At 36.8% G+C, this 14,956-nt stretch overlaps 1 protein-coding gene across 3 annotated transcripts in view; it reads left to right on the plus strand.

The window, feature by feature from the left end:
- The window catches only part of LOC126336974 (solute carrier family 66 member 2), a 67,842-nt gene extending 53,287 nt beyond the window's left edge, over positions 1-14,555 (plus strand). For all 3 annotated transcript variants that reach the window (XM_050001195.1, XM_050001194.1, XM_050001196.1), the window contains 2 exons: positions 8,022-8,238; positions 12,476-14,555. In XM_050001195.1, coding sequence (XP_049857152.1) covers positions 8,022-8,238; positions 12,476-12,668 — 410 coding nt within the window. In that variant the 3' untranslated portion in view covers positions 12,669-14,555. The remainder of the gene's footprint in view (positions 1-8,021; positions 8,239-12,475) is intronic.
- Positions 14,556-14,956: the final 401 nt, after the last annotated feature.

Genomic DNA, 14,956 nt, shown 5'->3' on the forward strand with positions numbered 1-14,956 from the left:
ACCTGTAAAATAAAGTGCCAAAATATGATCACGGACTCACTTTCACACTTTTGTCTTCAGTTTTATAAAATTGCCATCCATTCGACATGCACTACAGGATAAACTATTCCTCCAGACATGCGTTACAAACTTCAGCTATTTATATCCATGATGTACTTGCATGTTTTCTAATTTCATCTGTCCACTGTCAATTAGGTCATCATCATTGCCATTGATTACCACTTATAATCCAGCAGAAAAATTATTTGATCCATCTGCCATCAGTTTGCTTGGCTACATGTTCCAGGAACCCCATTTCCCATCTTCCACTCCAGTCTGTTACCTGATTCATTTGTTTACTTTGAAGATATTAGTTTATAATTCCTTGCATTCTCATACCCTTTTTTATCATTGAAAATCACCTGTCCCTTGTCCTGAGGGAATGTTCATTGTGCAAGAGCAGTAGTGTTTCAGTACCGTTTGATAAATTTAATTATCAGCCATTTGTATGTCTGTGCTGATATTGAAACTTTGATATAGTAGTAGGATTCTTATGCATTTTTAAATATAGAATTTAACAATTTGTTTTCAGTTAGTTGTCTTCAGTTACGGTGGCTGACAGAGTTTTGGAGACTGGATGTGAGAGGCAGTGTCCTTTCATTCTCTTCTCTAAACAGAATGTAACAAACACTGTTTCCACAATATTCTGTGAGTGCTGCATATAACAGTGTTCATTGACTTTACATAGGTCCAAACAATCTCCATTCATTCTCTTTCCTAAACAGATTGGAACACTGTTTCACATCATTCTGTGACTGCTGCATATAACCTAGCTGTTTTTTTTTACCTTACTTCTATGCAGAATGCATCTAGTTTTTTATTTGATTTATTTGAACTTTGGTGACAACTCTTTTTCCTTTTGTTTGATTTGAAACAAAATCTAATTTTGTATATTGAGTGTGACATTAGTGATTGTATAACAGATCCACTAAATACAAATACTCTGCTAGCAGTTGCACTAAACTTATTGCCCTTTTTATATCCTGGTGTCATAGGTTGACTGTTTGTCACTTGCTTAGTTAGGTACATCAAATCACAGGGAAACAAACACACATTTCTATAAGTCTGGAATAGATTGAGTTCACAAAGCGAATGAAGACCAAACAGGTCCTGGCCATAGCAAAGTTAGTGTAGAAATACAACAGTTCCAGATCAGTAACCACTTGAGATCGAAAAACAGTCAAGTCGTTTGTGCAACTCACAATACAGCTACGAAGTACAGAAAGCACTGAATCTGTGCCACAAGCCCAGTGGTAAACAGTTGCCATGGGGTCTACCATGTGACATGCATGTCTTGGCCATGGCTCCCATTAAGACGGCAGCTCATGGACAGGGGACCTGAATCACTATTGGATACAAAACCCTTTGGGATTATATTGACTATAACAGCATTGTGGCCAATATTTTGATGATGCTGGCAAAAAGACCAGGATTAAAATCAGTGGGAAGTCCAGGATGGAATGACAGCAATATGGAAAGGGTAGGTTGTTACTTACCACTTACAGGAGCCACTGAGTTGCAGTTGGGTGCAATGGAGAAGAGCACTAGAAACATTTTTTTGTTTGGGACAGTCCTTCAGAAGTAGAACTGTCGCACAACAACTTGCAAGCGCGTGCGCCCACACACACACACACACACACACACACACACACACACACACACACACACACACACACAACCGCTGTTACGGAGCCTTAAGAGGTTTAATATACATGTTTCGCATATGGGCTGCAAGACAAGTTATTTTAGGCAGCTGTCTGCATTTAGACTGTCTTTACTGACTCTTCTACAGTTCTATGAACATGACAGCCAGTAGAAAAATATGATTATTTAACTAATTCCACCCTCATTCGTTACTCTTGTTTCCACACCTACTTCGGCACGTGAATGATTGCGCATAGTTTACAGTATACAAGCACTCAGCCAAATTGTGGTTCAACTGTACATTTCACTGCCAAAGTATGTTTGTGGATATAATACGTGAACAAATATAAATGTGACAATTATAAATCAGATTGAGAAGTTAGCTCCCGATCTTAAGAATTTATTATTCATAAAATGCCTCCATTCCCTTCGTTCTACCTGTTAAATACCTATTTTACTGTGAATTATTCTTATATTCTGAAAGGGGACAAGTTTTTTTGGTTCTGTGACCATTATAATAGAATGCTTACAATTGCAATCAAAATTGTATTGCTGAAATTATTGCATTAGCGCAAGAATTTAGTATGTATTTCATTCCTCATGTTCAGAAAGATTTGTTGTCAGAATAAAAAGTACTTTACAAATATTAACTTTTATATCTTTCTTAGAAGCTGTAACCCATCAAAATTTTCTCACTGGTACATGGGGGTGTGGGTATTATTATTATTATTATTATTATTATTATTATTATTAATGTTGCTAGCCATGGTTGGGGAGTAGGGAGTGGGTGCTTTCAATGCTTGCATCAGTGTCCCTGTAATCTGTATCATTCTTTTTTTAACATTGCTTAGGATGCATTTTGCTTTACTTTCAATGTTTTTATGTCTGTCATTTTTTCCTTTTGGTATTAAGGAATTTACTGTGTTCTTTAAAGCAATAGTTCAGCTCCAGAGCAAGTAATTTACCTTACGTAGACCTGGCACATTATTCATCCCTGTTATTAACTAATTCTTTTCTCAGTTTTCATTTTATTAGCACCCTTGAATAAGATAGAAAAACTGGATAGAAAGTGCTACAGTGTTACATTAAAAAGTAGCTGGATATCATTTGTTTGGTAATATCTCTTATGGTCGTTCTTAATGCAAGGCATTTTTAAAGTATTAACTACTGTTGTTTGTGTGTGTCATATTTTTGAAAAATCAACTTAATAAGATTTGACTATTGTTTCTCAGTGGCAAATAATAATAGTTGCCTTTCTTTTTGTATCAATAAAAATTTTTGTATTTCTGATTCCCATTAAAGAAATTAATTGGTGAGTGATGGCACACATCATTTTTGCATTGTCATTCCTTAGTGTAGCAATTTATCACTTTAATTTGGGGTGTATAAGTTGTAAATGACATAGCACTTGCATGCTAGTTATATGCATTTTACAAGTATTTATTCTGTGGTTCTACTAGTTTCTACTTCTTACATCATTATTACTGCTACACTAATTGAAATTAGAACTTCACCTCAGTAGCAATTTGTACCATAGAATAGTCATGTGTATTGCAAAGTGCATACCAGGAAACATTATTATGTACATTTTTATGTTATGAGTGATGTTTGTATTTATTTCCTATTGGGGAGTTATTAAGTTTATTATAGTCATGTCACAATCAGTGCAGATATTACAACCTTGCAAAATTATTTATACAGCAAATATATTGTAAATCTTAAAGATTAATGTCAAATCACAGTGCTCTGCTGATTCCCTAGACACTGTAGAATTTGTTCATTTATACAGAGTGTTTATAAAGATCTGGAAACACTTAAAAAAATTGGTACAGATAAATGGCAAAGGACAACATAAGAAATGCCACAGTATGTGAAAGAGATACTCTCATTTTTGTTTACAGTATTTATAAATATTCTGTGTGTCCATCCTTCATTACGTGACACATCTAATCAGTACTACTACTCTGCCCACACTCAACCCAGCATATCAGGAGTGACAGTAAGAACAGCTGCTGCAATGTAAGTCCTTAGAGTTTTTGTGGTAGAGATGGAACATAGACACCATTTTTCATGTAATACCACAAGAAAAGACCGCAAGGCATCAAGTTGGCGACTGTGATGGTCACTTGAGTAGTGCCAAGTCAGTGGCTGCAACATGGCCTGTCCAGCAGTGTGGCCATGTCTCATTTAGGTAGTCTCATACACATTTGTGGAAATGTGGAAGTATGCCATCTTATTGCAAGATGAAATCCTTTCTGTCAGTTTAAAGTTCTGGCATGAGCCGTAGTTACAGTGTGTCAAGATAGACAATACCATTAATAATTTTCTCAGCGAAGAAGAAAGGTCCTAGACTGTCTTGTTGGAAATGGCACAAAATGTGTTTACTTTCTTAAAATCCTGAACATATTCAACAGACAACTGTGTGTGGATTTTGTGTCACATTCACTACCAATTGGCAGAAGGCAAATGGTATCCAGATAAAATTGCCTCTGCCTCATTCTCATTCATTTTCACCGATTATAGTCTGTGGCAATCCTGTCATCGGTTTTCTATGCAGTAGCATGTGAACAGACTTGGCACTCACTTGAAGAAACTTAACCTTCTTAGAAAGAAAGCTGTGTGCTAGTGTATGTGGAGACACAGTTGAAGTCTCAACAAACTCTTACCCATAGGTGAAATGATCAGAAGTGTACCTTATCAGTATAAGCATTGAAATGGATAAACAGAGCAGTGGAGTTCCAACAAGATAGGACTCTGTAGCATTGAAAATTTGAAAATAATTGCCTTGAAATTTTAGGTTACACTGGCCTGAAGCACTGTACCAGTTCCAAACCTGGTGGAAATTCTTTGTGGTGCAGCATATGCATCAGATGCAATCTGTGTTCAGGTGCCATTACTCTGCCAACAGGACAACAAATCTTTCTACATCACTAAAGAATGAAAAGCCACTCAGAACAAAAGTGAAGTAGCAACAACCTAACCTAACATGACCTGGTAGACTAAAAAGTATCAACATAGGTTTACATAAAATAACACTCCAGCTATTGTGAATTTAATGAAATACAAGAAATAATACATGCAGGTTTTATTTTCAGATAGCTTTTATGTAATTGTATATGAGCACCATAACTTTATACTTTACTCTGATAGGTCTCAAGTAAAGGACATTGTTGAATGTTAATGAAATAACTCTCTTTATCTGTATGGAATTTGCCTTTCAGAAGACTGTATGAACTGCCCTTTAAGATCATGTTATATGACAAAGCTGAACGATTGAATAATAATATAGACTACATCACATTAGTATTCTTAGTGGCAAACTGGCCAGTAGGCATACAGTATCTTTTAAGACTCTGTGTCTATTTTCCTAATTTGAAGCCAGATATATTTCGCTAATGCAGTCTGTACTGTTATCAGTCGGCTGTTTTGACATGAAACATATGCATCATGCAATGTTCTGTGATGCAAAAACTTCTGAAGCAGCCGAAGATTTTTTTGTCTGTTGTGATTTCCTAAGCGCCATTCATGCTGTTGAACAGAAATGTGCAGGACATTCACTTCACTCACTACAGTGCTCATAAAAGGAACACCAGGAGCATTGGAAACCCAGAGAAATACACAAGCTGACAAGGCTGTTAGGAATGACTGCATTTCATTTATTACGATATCGTGGACGAGAAAGACAAAAGGCAAAATGTGTATTTAGGATTAGATTGTTGAGGATACTAAATAGTAAATGGTACGAGGTTAGCATTGTGTTGGCTCCAGTCTTTCAGATGGAAAGGAATATCCTTAAGGGGGTGGACCAAGGTCACACTGGATTTTGGCACTGATATTCATGATTTTTTTAACAAAATAACAAATTACAAAATTGATCTCTAACCTTTATACTGCACCCTCAAGATTGTATTGTGTGTGCGGTTGTTTTTTTTATGTAAACTTGCACCCAGAGGACACTACACAACATTGAAGAAGGCCTTCGCGGAGTATGAGGGTTGTTGATGGGACCTCTGAACGCTAAAATTTTCAACCGAGAACAAAATTTCAAAAGGTGCTTTGAAACTGATGATATTGTCCAACATAGTACATAGGAGTGTTTCAAAAATGGTTTTTAACAAAATGGCAGCACTCTGAAATAATTTAATGTTTTTGACAGAACAGTCATGTAACAAACATGCACCAAAAGTCAAAATTAAAATATATCACAAAATTCTATGAACTGCAGTAAAACAAGGCCAACTCACCAGTTGCAAAAAGATGTAACGTCTTTGCTTGTATATTTTATGAGTTATAGCTCCTGCCAGCTTGAAAAATGTTAGGGGGAAAAATCAGGCATTTAAAATTGTTTTTTTTTTATATATTGAAATTGAATAAACCTTTAATCAGCGATGGCTGCACTGTACAATTGCCCACCCCCACCAATGTCTAGACTCTCATTTTGATGAAATGGACCCTCTCTTACAGAATTAAGGCAGTGTTTTTTATTTTTTTATTTTTCCAGGTCATTGAAATTGCTTGAGGGTTCTACTATGCCTTTGTTTAGTGTACTTACCATCTTTAGAAGTCAGTTTAGTTATAGCATATTATTTGTTCTTTTGACATTTTCTGAACTTTTCATTTGCAAATTGGTGCTGTTGACCATATCATTCTGTACTTAATTTAACAACAGCAGCAAGCAGGTACACTGATCAAGCCAAAACATTAAGACCATTGCCAACCGCAACATTGGATGCCACCTGGTGGTGTTGCAGGCAAGTGATTCAGTGAGAAAATTATGTAAGTGAACCTGACATCAACGGGGGATCACCCTGGCAATGGTATGGTATGGGCTACAGGTGGGGAAATCCGTTGCTTATCTCAACTTTGACTAAGGGCAGATTATAATTACACACAGCCTGTGAACGACTGTCACAAATGGCGTAGCTGGTTGGTTAGTCATGTGTTACTGTCTTGAGCATCTACAGAAAGAGGTGAAGGACAATGAAACTACCACTAGATGCTAAATGATTGGATGTCCATAACTCCGGAGGCTTGTTTGCTCTGTAAAGTAGGACAGATGGTGATGTGTGGCATCTCTGCTGAAAGAGCACAGTGATGGTGCATGACCAAGTGTTTCAGAGCTCAGCGTTCATCGTACATTGTTGAACTTGGAGCTCTGCAGCAGGCCACCCCTTTCACATGTTGCCACAATGACATCGTCAATTGTGATTGCAGTGAGCACGAGACCATTGGGACTCGATCGTCGATCAATAGAAAAGCGCCGGCTCTTCGGGTGAATCACACTTTTGCTACATTAGGTTGATGGTAATTTCCACAAACACTGTCAATGTGAATGCTGGCATGAAACGTGCAGCACGCCACAGTTGCAGGCTGGTGGAAGCGGTATTTTGCTATGGAGACATTCTCCTGCGCTTGAGGACCTGTGGTAGTAATTGATGACAAGTTGGCAGCTGCAAATTACCTGCCTCTCTTCATGTGTGATGTCTTCCGTGATGGTAATGTCACCTTTCAGCAGTATAATAGTCCTTGTCTTGGAGGCAGAACTGTGCCACAGTGGTTTGAGGAACATTAAAATGAACTCACATTGATGTCGTGGCGACCAAAAACGCCTGATGTAGAGCCCATGGAACCCATTTGGGTCACTATTGGGTGTCATCACCACATGCACAAATCGGTGGCCAGTTACTTGTGTGAATTACATGACCTGTGCATAGACATCTAATGCCACATACTTCCACAAACCTGCCAAGAAACTGTTCAATACCTGATATGTAGATTCAGTGATGTATTTCATTCCAAAGATGGACAAACAACCTATTAAGCAGGTGTTCTTAATTTTTTGTGTCATCAGTGTATATTTCTGTTGCTAATATTTACAGCCATTCCTTCTCAGCTTTTACATAATTGATTTCGATCTTTTAGAAACAGCAAGTAATATTTTCAAGATAAACAGCAGTAGATATATATTTGTTGGGAGTTAAATATAGCTTGTCACAATTTATTTTTTCAAGTAAAACAAATATGTTAAGTTTGAACTAGACATTATACTCTCCATCTGTGTCATTGAAAAACTTTTGCTGCTTCAGAGCTCAGTATGAATAACTGCGAGAGCATGTGCATTTTCTTTATGTACTAACATACATAGAAAAATTGGCGTTATCTTGTGTCAGAGTTGATTTGCATAATATGGCTTACACCATCCCCCCTCCCATCTTATATCTGTCACTATTTTCTGCAAGTTATTTGGTTCATTTTGCTTAAAAGTGTAATATGATTTCTGTTCTGTTTAGGTATTGTGGCTTGATGAAATTACAAGATTATCCATGCTTCTTTTTCAGACTTTGATTTACAATACTTCTGGGCTTGGACAGACTTCATTTCATATATAGATTTTCTCATAGTTTTTCACATAGCCTGTGGCATAGTTATGTACCTTTTTATCGACGTGCCATTATTTGTGGAATTGGTTGGATTCCTAGCAGTACTTTTTGAAGCAATGCTTGGTGTCCCACAATTAAAAAAAAATTACCAGAACAAGTCTACGCTGGGCATGAGGTGAGTAAACTAAATGTATCACTAGATGCATCTTCTCTAGTTGAGCATAATCTTGAAATGCAATTGATGATGTAAGCTTATGTTTATGTACTGCAAATGATGAAAATGATATCCTGCTATGCCAAGAGCAGCCTGACACTTTATTATGACCACATTGTCAAAGGCTCACCAAATTTCAACTCTTGTAATCATATGTTGAATATTGTCTCGCATGTTTGCATGCATGTTGGCTTTTAACACTTCGAAAGATGAATATCACTTTGATTTAGATTTTAGGTGGAAAAATATTTATTCAGTTATCCTTATAATAATGAGTTGCACACCACACTCCTGTTTAGACATAAAACAGAAACTCATAACTGATGATTTTCAGAACATCATTGTTGATTGTTTTGTAAGTTCACATACCTTGAAAAATGCAGCCTTTTTTTCTTTTGAAGAACAGAGCATTTTAGGGTCATGCACATAATTGCAATAACAATTTGCAATGTTGACATCAAATACCATCTGAATTGATCAGTCGATGCACTGACATTATTTTCAAAGGTCTCAGTTGGAATTTGTGCACAGCTTTGTGGGCAGATGTGCGGTCACACAGGTCTGAAGTGCTGAATGGTGGACTTCTTGCCAAGGCTCACCCTAACTCATGTAGTATATTCTTTTGCAGAATATGGATTCAGTCACATGAAGTTAATTTACTAGTCTATGTATCATCCACTCATTCAGAACACATACAGTGACAAATTCTTTATGAAGGCAAGCTGACATTCTGCTTGCAGCTCAGTTCATGAGTATTCAACATAAGAAACAGGTAATAAATACCTTAATGATCAGAAACTATACACAACAATAAAGGGAAAACAGTAGACTCATTATCACACATTAAACAAGGCACGTAGACTCATCATCACACATAAAACAAGGCACGATACACACTTTTAACCGATATGTACAAACAGAGGGCTGGAGCATCATGAAACCTGCCTGCTTTTGTTTTGGTTCTGGCACAGTGCCCGAAGGTCTAGCTCGATGGCCTTTGTGCCAAGAGTCGTAATAAATAAATAAAGGTAGCACTTGCATTGTGAGTGAGTTTTAAGAAATAAGGTGTGTTGATAAGTTCTGTCTGATATCTACTTGTATCTGTGTAGATTTATGGTAGTGCTTTACAGGATACCAGGTGTTGTGTATGCGAGAGGGAATGTTAAATCAGTCACTCAAAATATATCGCAAGTACCGTGTCATAAATCCCACAAAATGATGTGAAACTTCTTTTTGCCAGAATAGTGACATTTTCCTTGGGGCTGTGCTGCAGTCTAGGTGCTGCAGTCTAGGTGCTGAAGTCCTGTCGTCATGAATATTTTAAAAGATTTAATGGTTGTTGCCTTTAGGAATGTGAATTGATCACACCTTGCTGTAAGAATGTAAATTTGTGTTTTATATAGAAATTAATTTCGTTAACACTTAACTACTATCGACTGTCTCTCAGACCGCTACGAATTTTTGTGTCAAGGTATTTCTCACATCCCTGCAAAGCCAAATGGACTCTTTCTGTGTACCTTGCTATTGGCTGACAAGCTACACATGCCAGCATTCTCGCATTGTTGCTGCTTTGTGTTTTATAATTATCAGCCTTGAGAGGTCACACAGACGTACCATAGTGTTTGCATGCTGTATTTTTGATGCGTGCTACTGTTTCTCCATGGTGGTAAAAGCTGTACCTTCTATGCAATGCCTATAATGTGAAACAGATGTGGATGTGACAGCTGATGACGATGGACCTTACTTCGTTGGTAAGAATAGATGTTTTCGATGGAAAAAAGAAAGCAGCCACCAGCTAATGTAAGAACAAAGCAACACAAAATTGTCTTGCAGCTTTCTGGACTGGAACAGATGGTGAAAAGTCTTAGAGAATAGCCTGCTGTTTTGGTGGTATGGAAACTGTTCTTTACACCAGACATTCTAGATTAAATCATTGAATGGACAAATCTGAAAGTATCTAAGCTTAGAGCACAGTATGCTAACAATTGCTTACCCTATCTACAAGATGTTGATGTCATTGAATTGAAGGCTCTAATGGGTCTATTAGTGTATTCACCCATTTTCAAGTCGGGGAATGAGTCTGTTTTCAGCATTTTTGTAACTGATGGAACAGGCAGAGATGTTTTCGGATGCACTGTTACCAAAGAAACATTTCAGTTTTCATTGTCTGCAATACGATTTGACAATCCAGATGATCAGGTGGAAAGAAAGAAAATAGACAAATCAGCAGCAATTTCACAAATCTTTCTGCATTTCATCGAAAATAGTCAACTGTGCTACTCTGTAGGGTGTGTGTGTTGATGAAATGCTTGCTTGTTCCTTGTCGTGGAAGGTGGGGTTTAGAATGTCATGCCAAACAAACCAGCAAAATATGGCCTGAAAGTTCAGTGCTTGACTGACGCTCTTACAAATTACTTGTACAATGCGTACATTTATTCTGGAAAAGGCAGTGAGGGTCACACCCTTCCCAGCCATGCCATGACAAAGGTCACAGTCTTCCCGCTGAAAAAGAACAAAAAGGAGATCCCACAGAACTTCTTACCTAATAAGAAATGTGGTGTGCTCGGTTTTACAGAAGACATGACTCTGGTTTCCTTCATGCCCAAGAAGTCTAAAGCTGCTATACTGATCTCTTCTATGCACCATTCAGTAAACAATGATCCTGAATAAGGAAAACCTGAGTCATCCTATTTTATAATACAATAAAAGGTGGTGTGGGCTGTCTCGACCAAAGGTGTGCAGCATCTTCGTCAAGTCACCAGGCAAGAAGACGGCCTTTGGCCATTTTCTTCAAATTAGCGGATGTTACTTGTGATGTAAATGGTAATGTGGTACATCAAGCTTATCCGAAGGCAGAAGTAATGACGAGATTGAGCTTCATGAAGACTCTAGCAAGAGACCTAGTTGAACCTCATATGAATCATAGAATTTCTATTGGGCACTTGCCAGAAGAGTTAAGTGACACCATCAGAAGAATCTTTCGCTTACAAGATAAGCCTCAGATAGTGAAAGAAGACTTCGAAAATCGAAAAAGGTGTGCCTTTTGCCCTCGTCTGAAGAGGAAAACAAGATACCCTTGTCACCAGTGTGGTGTTCAGATTTGTTTGGAGTGTTCCAGGAAGGCCTGTGTGAAGTATTTGCAGGTGGAAACTGACTAAAGTATGATTCAGTGGCACATGAGAACACACATTTAGTTTTTACTTGTAATTTTAGAAGCAAAATGTGGCAAAATTTCTCCATTCATAGACTTATGGACTGAAATATTCGCTCTACATTGCAAAGATGAGTCGTAAACTGAAAGCTGACTTCGCACACAATTTATGGTAAGTAAAGTTGGATTTTTCCACCTAGTTATATTACCAATTCGTAATATAATCTCTCTGATGATGATCTGTGTGTGGGTAGAGAGCTAACTATTGGCTCTTATTTTCGTAACTCGTAAAATAAAAATATACTCCAAATTTTGCCTTATTCTAATTGTCAGAGTGTTTAAAATACTGCTTTGTTTAAAAAAAAAAAAAAAAAAAAAATTCTACAAAGTCCACGTCTAAGAAGTGTAATGAATGACAGGAAATCAAGAAACTATATACATTCAGCAAAATTCTGGCTTGATATATAAAATAAAATAAAAAAAAAATGCAGTCTGAGAGACCCCTCCATAGCAATTGTGTTCCTGTCAACTACCATAGTAGTTAAGTGTTAAGTCACATTTTTGAATGGTGCATGTATGTTGGTGCATTCGGGAGGACGACGGTTCAATCCCGTCTCCGGCCATCCTGATTTAGGTTTTCTGTGATTTCCCTACATCGTTTTAGGCAAATGCCGGGATGGTTCCTTTGAAAGGGCACGGCCGATTTCCTTCCCTAACCCGAGCTTGCGCTCCGTCTCTAATGACCTCGTTGTCGACGGGACGTTAAACACTAACCACCACCACCACCAAAACTTTCAGCAACCTCTGAAGCAGAACATTATTATTATTACTACTATTATTATTACTACTATTATTATTGGTAAAATAGATAAGGTAAACTAGACAAACATCTTTAGTGATCATTTCACAGCAGTGTCCTTTCATTTAGGACATACTCTCCTGCTGTGTGTTGGTATTGTAAAAATGTTCCCATTTGTTTGGGTCTGGCTTATGTAAGTGTATAAAATACAAATAAGCTCCTAATTTTATGTTTTGTTTTGTTTTCAGCGTGAAAATGGTTCTAATGTGGACAACAGGAGATATCTTCAAAACAATATATTTTTTGGTAAGGCAGGCTCCTCCACAATTCTGGATTTGTGGAGTTTTACAGATTCTCATTGACATTGGGATATTGTCACAAGTTTATTTGTACCGCAATAGCTCTGGCGTTAGAGCTAAAAAGCAGGATATGCCAGACTAATAAAATAGCATTTATGTGATCAACTGTGTTGTGATTTTGCATTACTGATGTAAATACAGAAGGTTTTGTAGTTTGTGCATTTAATTGTTGGTCTTTTATGAAAAAAATATTGTTTCAGTATTTTGTATTAATGAGAACTGTAACAACTATTATATAGTGATTGGTGTGTGTGTGTGTGTGTGTGTGTGTGTGTGTGTGTGTGTGTGTGTGTGTGCGCGCGCACAGCATAAAATTAATTAGTGGTTTTAATATTTTAAATGCAGATTCAAAGTAATTAGAAGGTATAAAAATCTGTACTTAAACTGAAGTAATTTTCCACTTACTTAAGACTAATCAGTTCTAAATTGAGCTATAATGCTGAAATAGTCTCTTTATGATATACTTTAAATCTAATGAATGAGAATATTTTAGTATTCAGGTAGATGTTTATTCTGGGTGTGGGGGGGGGGGGGGGGGAACTCGCATGCGAGCGTGCATATCTTTATCTACAGATTAACTAGCATTGTTGAGTAATACTAAGTACCCTCAACAAGAAGTACTTTGTATGTGTGTGATGGAAAATATTTGTGGTTCATGACAACTGTTTATAAATAGCCTCAATGATTAGTGGTTTTAGTAGGTGGTAATTATTACCACTAGGTTCTGTTTGTTCAGTATAAAACAAGTATTAATAGTGCTAGGAGTAGGGAATAAAGTATGATGTTAATTTAAGAAATTGAAAAGTGAAATATCTCATTTACATGTGAGTTTTGTAGTATTCAGTTAATATTGCCTTGTCACTCAGCTCTCTAATCCATTATTGGTAGCTGTGCAAATACCACAAAACATCTTATATGTCATTCTTAAATCTACCCATTTTTGTTTGTGTGCAACTACAGGCATCAATCATTACCGTTTGTTTCAAACTTCATTAATGATCTGCAGTAAATGTGGAGGGAAGGGTTTCTTCCCCCCTCTCCTGAGATGTGATACAAAAAGAACCACCTCTCATATGTGGCCAGTAACTTGCAGCTTTCTCTAAAAGTAGATATAGACTTGCAAAATTAACTTCTTATATTGACTTCTCTAGCTTGCATTCCTAAATATGTGGTATAAGAACTTTATTTTGATTCACCTGACTAAAGTTCTTTGTTAAAAACTTAATTGTACCTCCCAGAGTTGCTGTAGGTAGCTTTCAGAGAAGCTAGTGACATTTAAGTGAGTGTGTTGGCCTTGAAGTATTAAAAATCTTAGGCTTGAATTTTATGTAACAATTAAGAGTATATGTGCCTAACACAACATACTAGAGTTTATCCCTATTTGATGCATATTGTACTCCAATTCCGGGCTTAGTGTACAGTTCAATAACAATTAACGATCCTGCACATCTGTTTGTAGTCATTATAACAGTGAGCATAATTGAAATATTTGTAAACAAATAGGTTAAGGAAATGGCTGCCAATAACTTCGAAGGCAGAGATATTTGTTTTGTAAATAATGTTTGTACCCTATTTTATCATTCCCACTGTGTGTGTTGGGCATACCAATAAATTTTAAATGTTTGTACATATCACTAGTATTTTAAGAAAATTAATTGTTAGGGAAGATACAGAGCCCCTGATACATTTGTCAGTACAACTTTAAATGTCTTATAATTTTATACTTAAGGGACTGTGTAAAGAATGTTAGTTAGTAATGTAAATTGATATGTGTGAAATAAGTTGATCCATACTGCAGAGTTTATTGTAATATAATATTCCACGTTGCTTTTTGAGAATAATCATAAACTCATTCATATAAATTTAAAGAAATAGCCTAAAATAGTAGCTACAGCTTCTGTTACAATTTAGTTTTTAAGGTTTCGTGTAAGTGCAAATATTTTTTAATAAAATTCTTTTGGCCAACAAACTGAAATGTTGGTTTACTGAGCACCTCATAAGTATGTTTAATATTACAAAATTGATGTCAGTTGCTAAAGATTCTCTCTCTCTCTCTCTCTCTCTCTCTCTCTCTCTCTCTCTCTCTCTCTCTCTCTCTCTCTCTCTCTCTCTCTCTGTGTGTGTGTGTGTGTGTGTGTGTGTGTGTGTGTGTGTGTGTGTGTGTTTATATCCTTGACTTGTATTGCCATACTTCTTACCTGGTGTACCCCACACAGTCTACTTGAAGGTAAGAAACCAGTCTGGCATTTGTTGAAACAGGAGTGGAAAATATTACTTAACTATCTGTTTTGTGGTGTACACTGGGATGTTCAGATTTATTTTTAAAGACGATATTAGCACAGATATGTTGGTGATGAGCACCATCTGTAT

The sequence above is a fragment of the Schistocerca gregaria genome, chromosome 2 (assembly GCF_023897955.1).
Source record: "Schistocerca gregaria isolate iqSchGreg1 chromosome 2, iqSchGreg1.2, whole genome shotgun sequence".
NCBI lineage: Eukaryota > Metazoa > Arthropoda > Insecta > Orthoptera > Acrididae > Schistocerca > Schistocerca gregaria.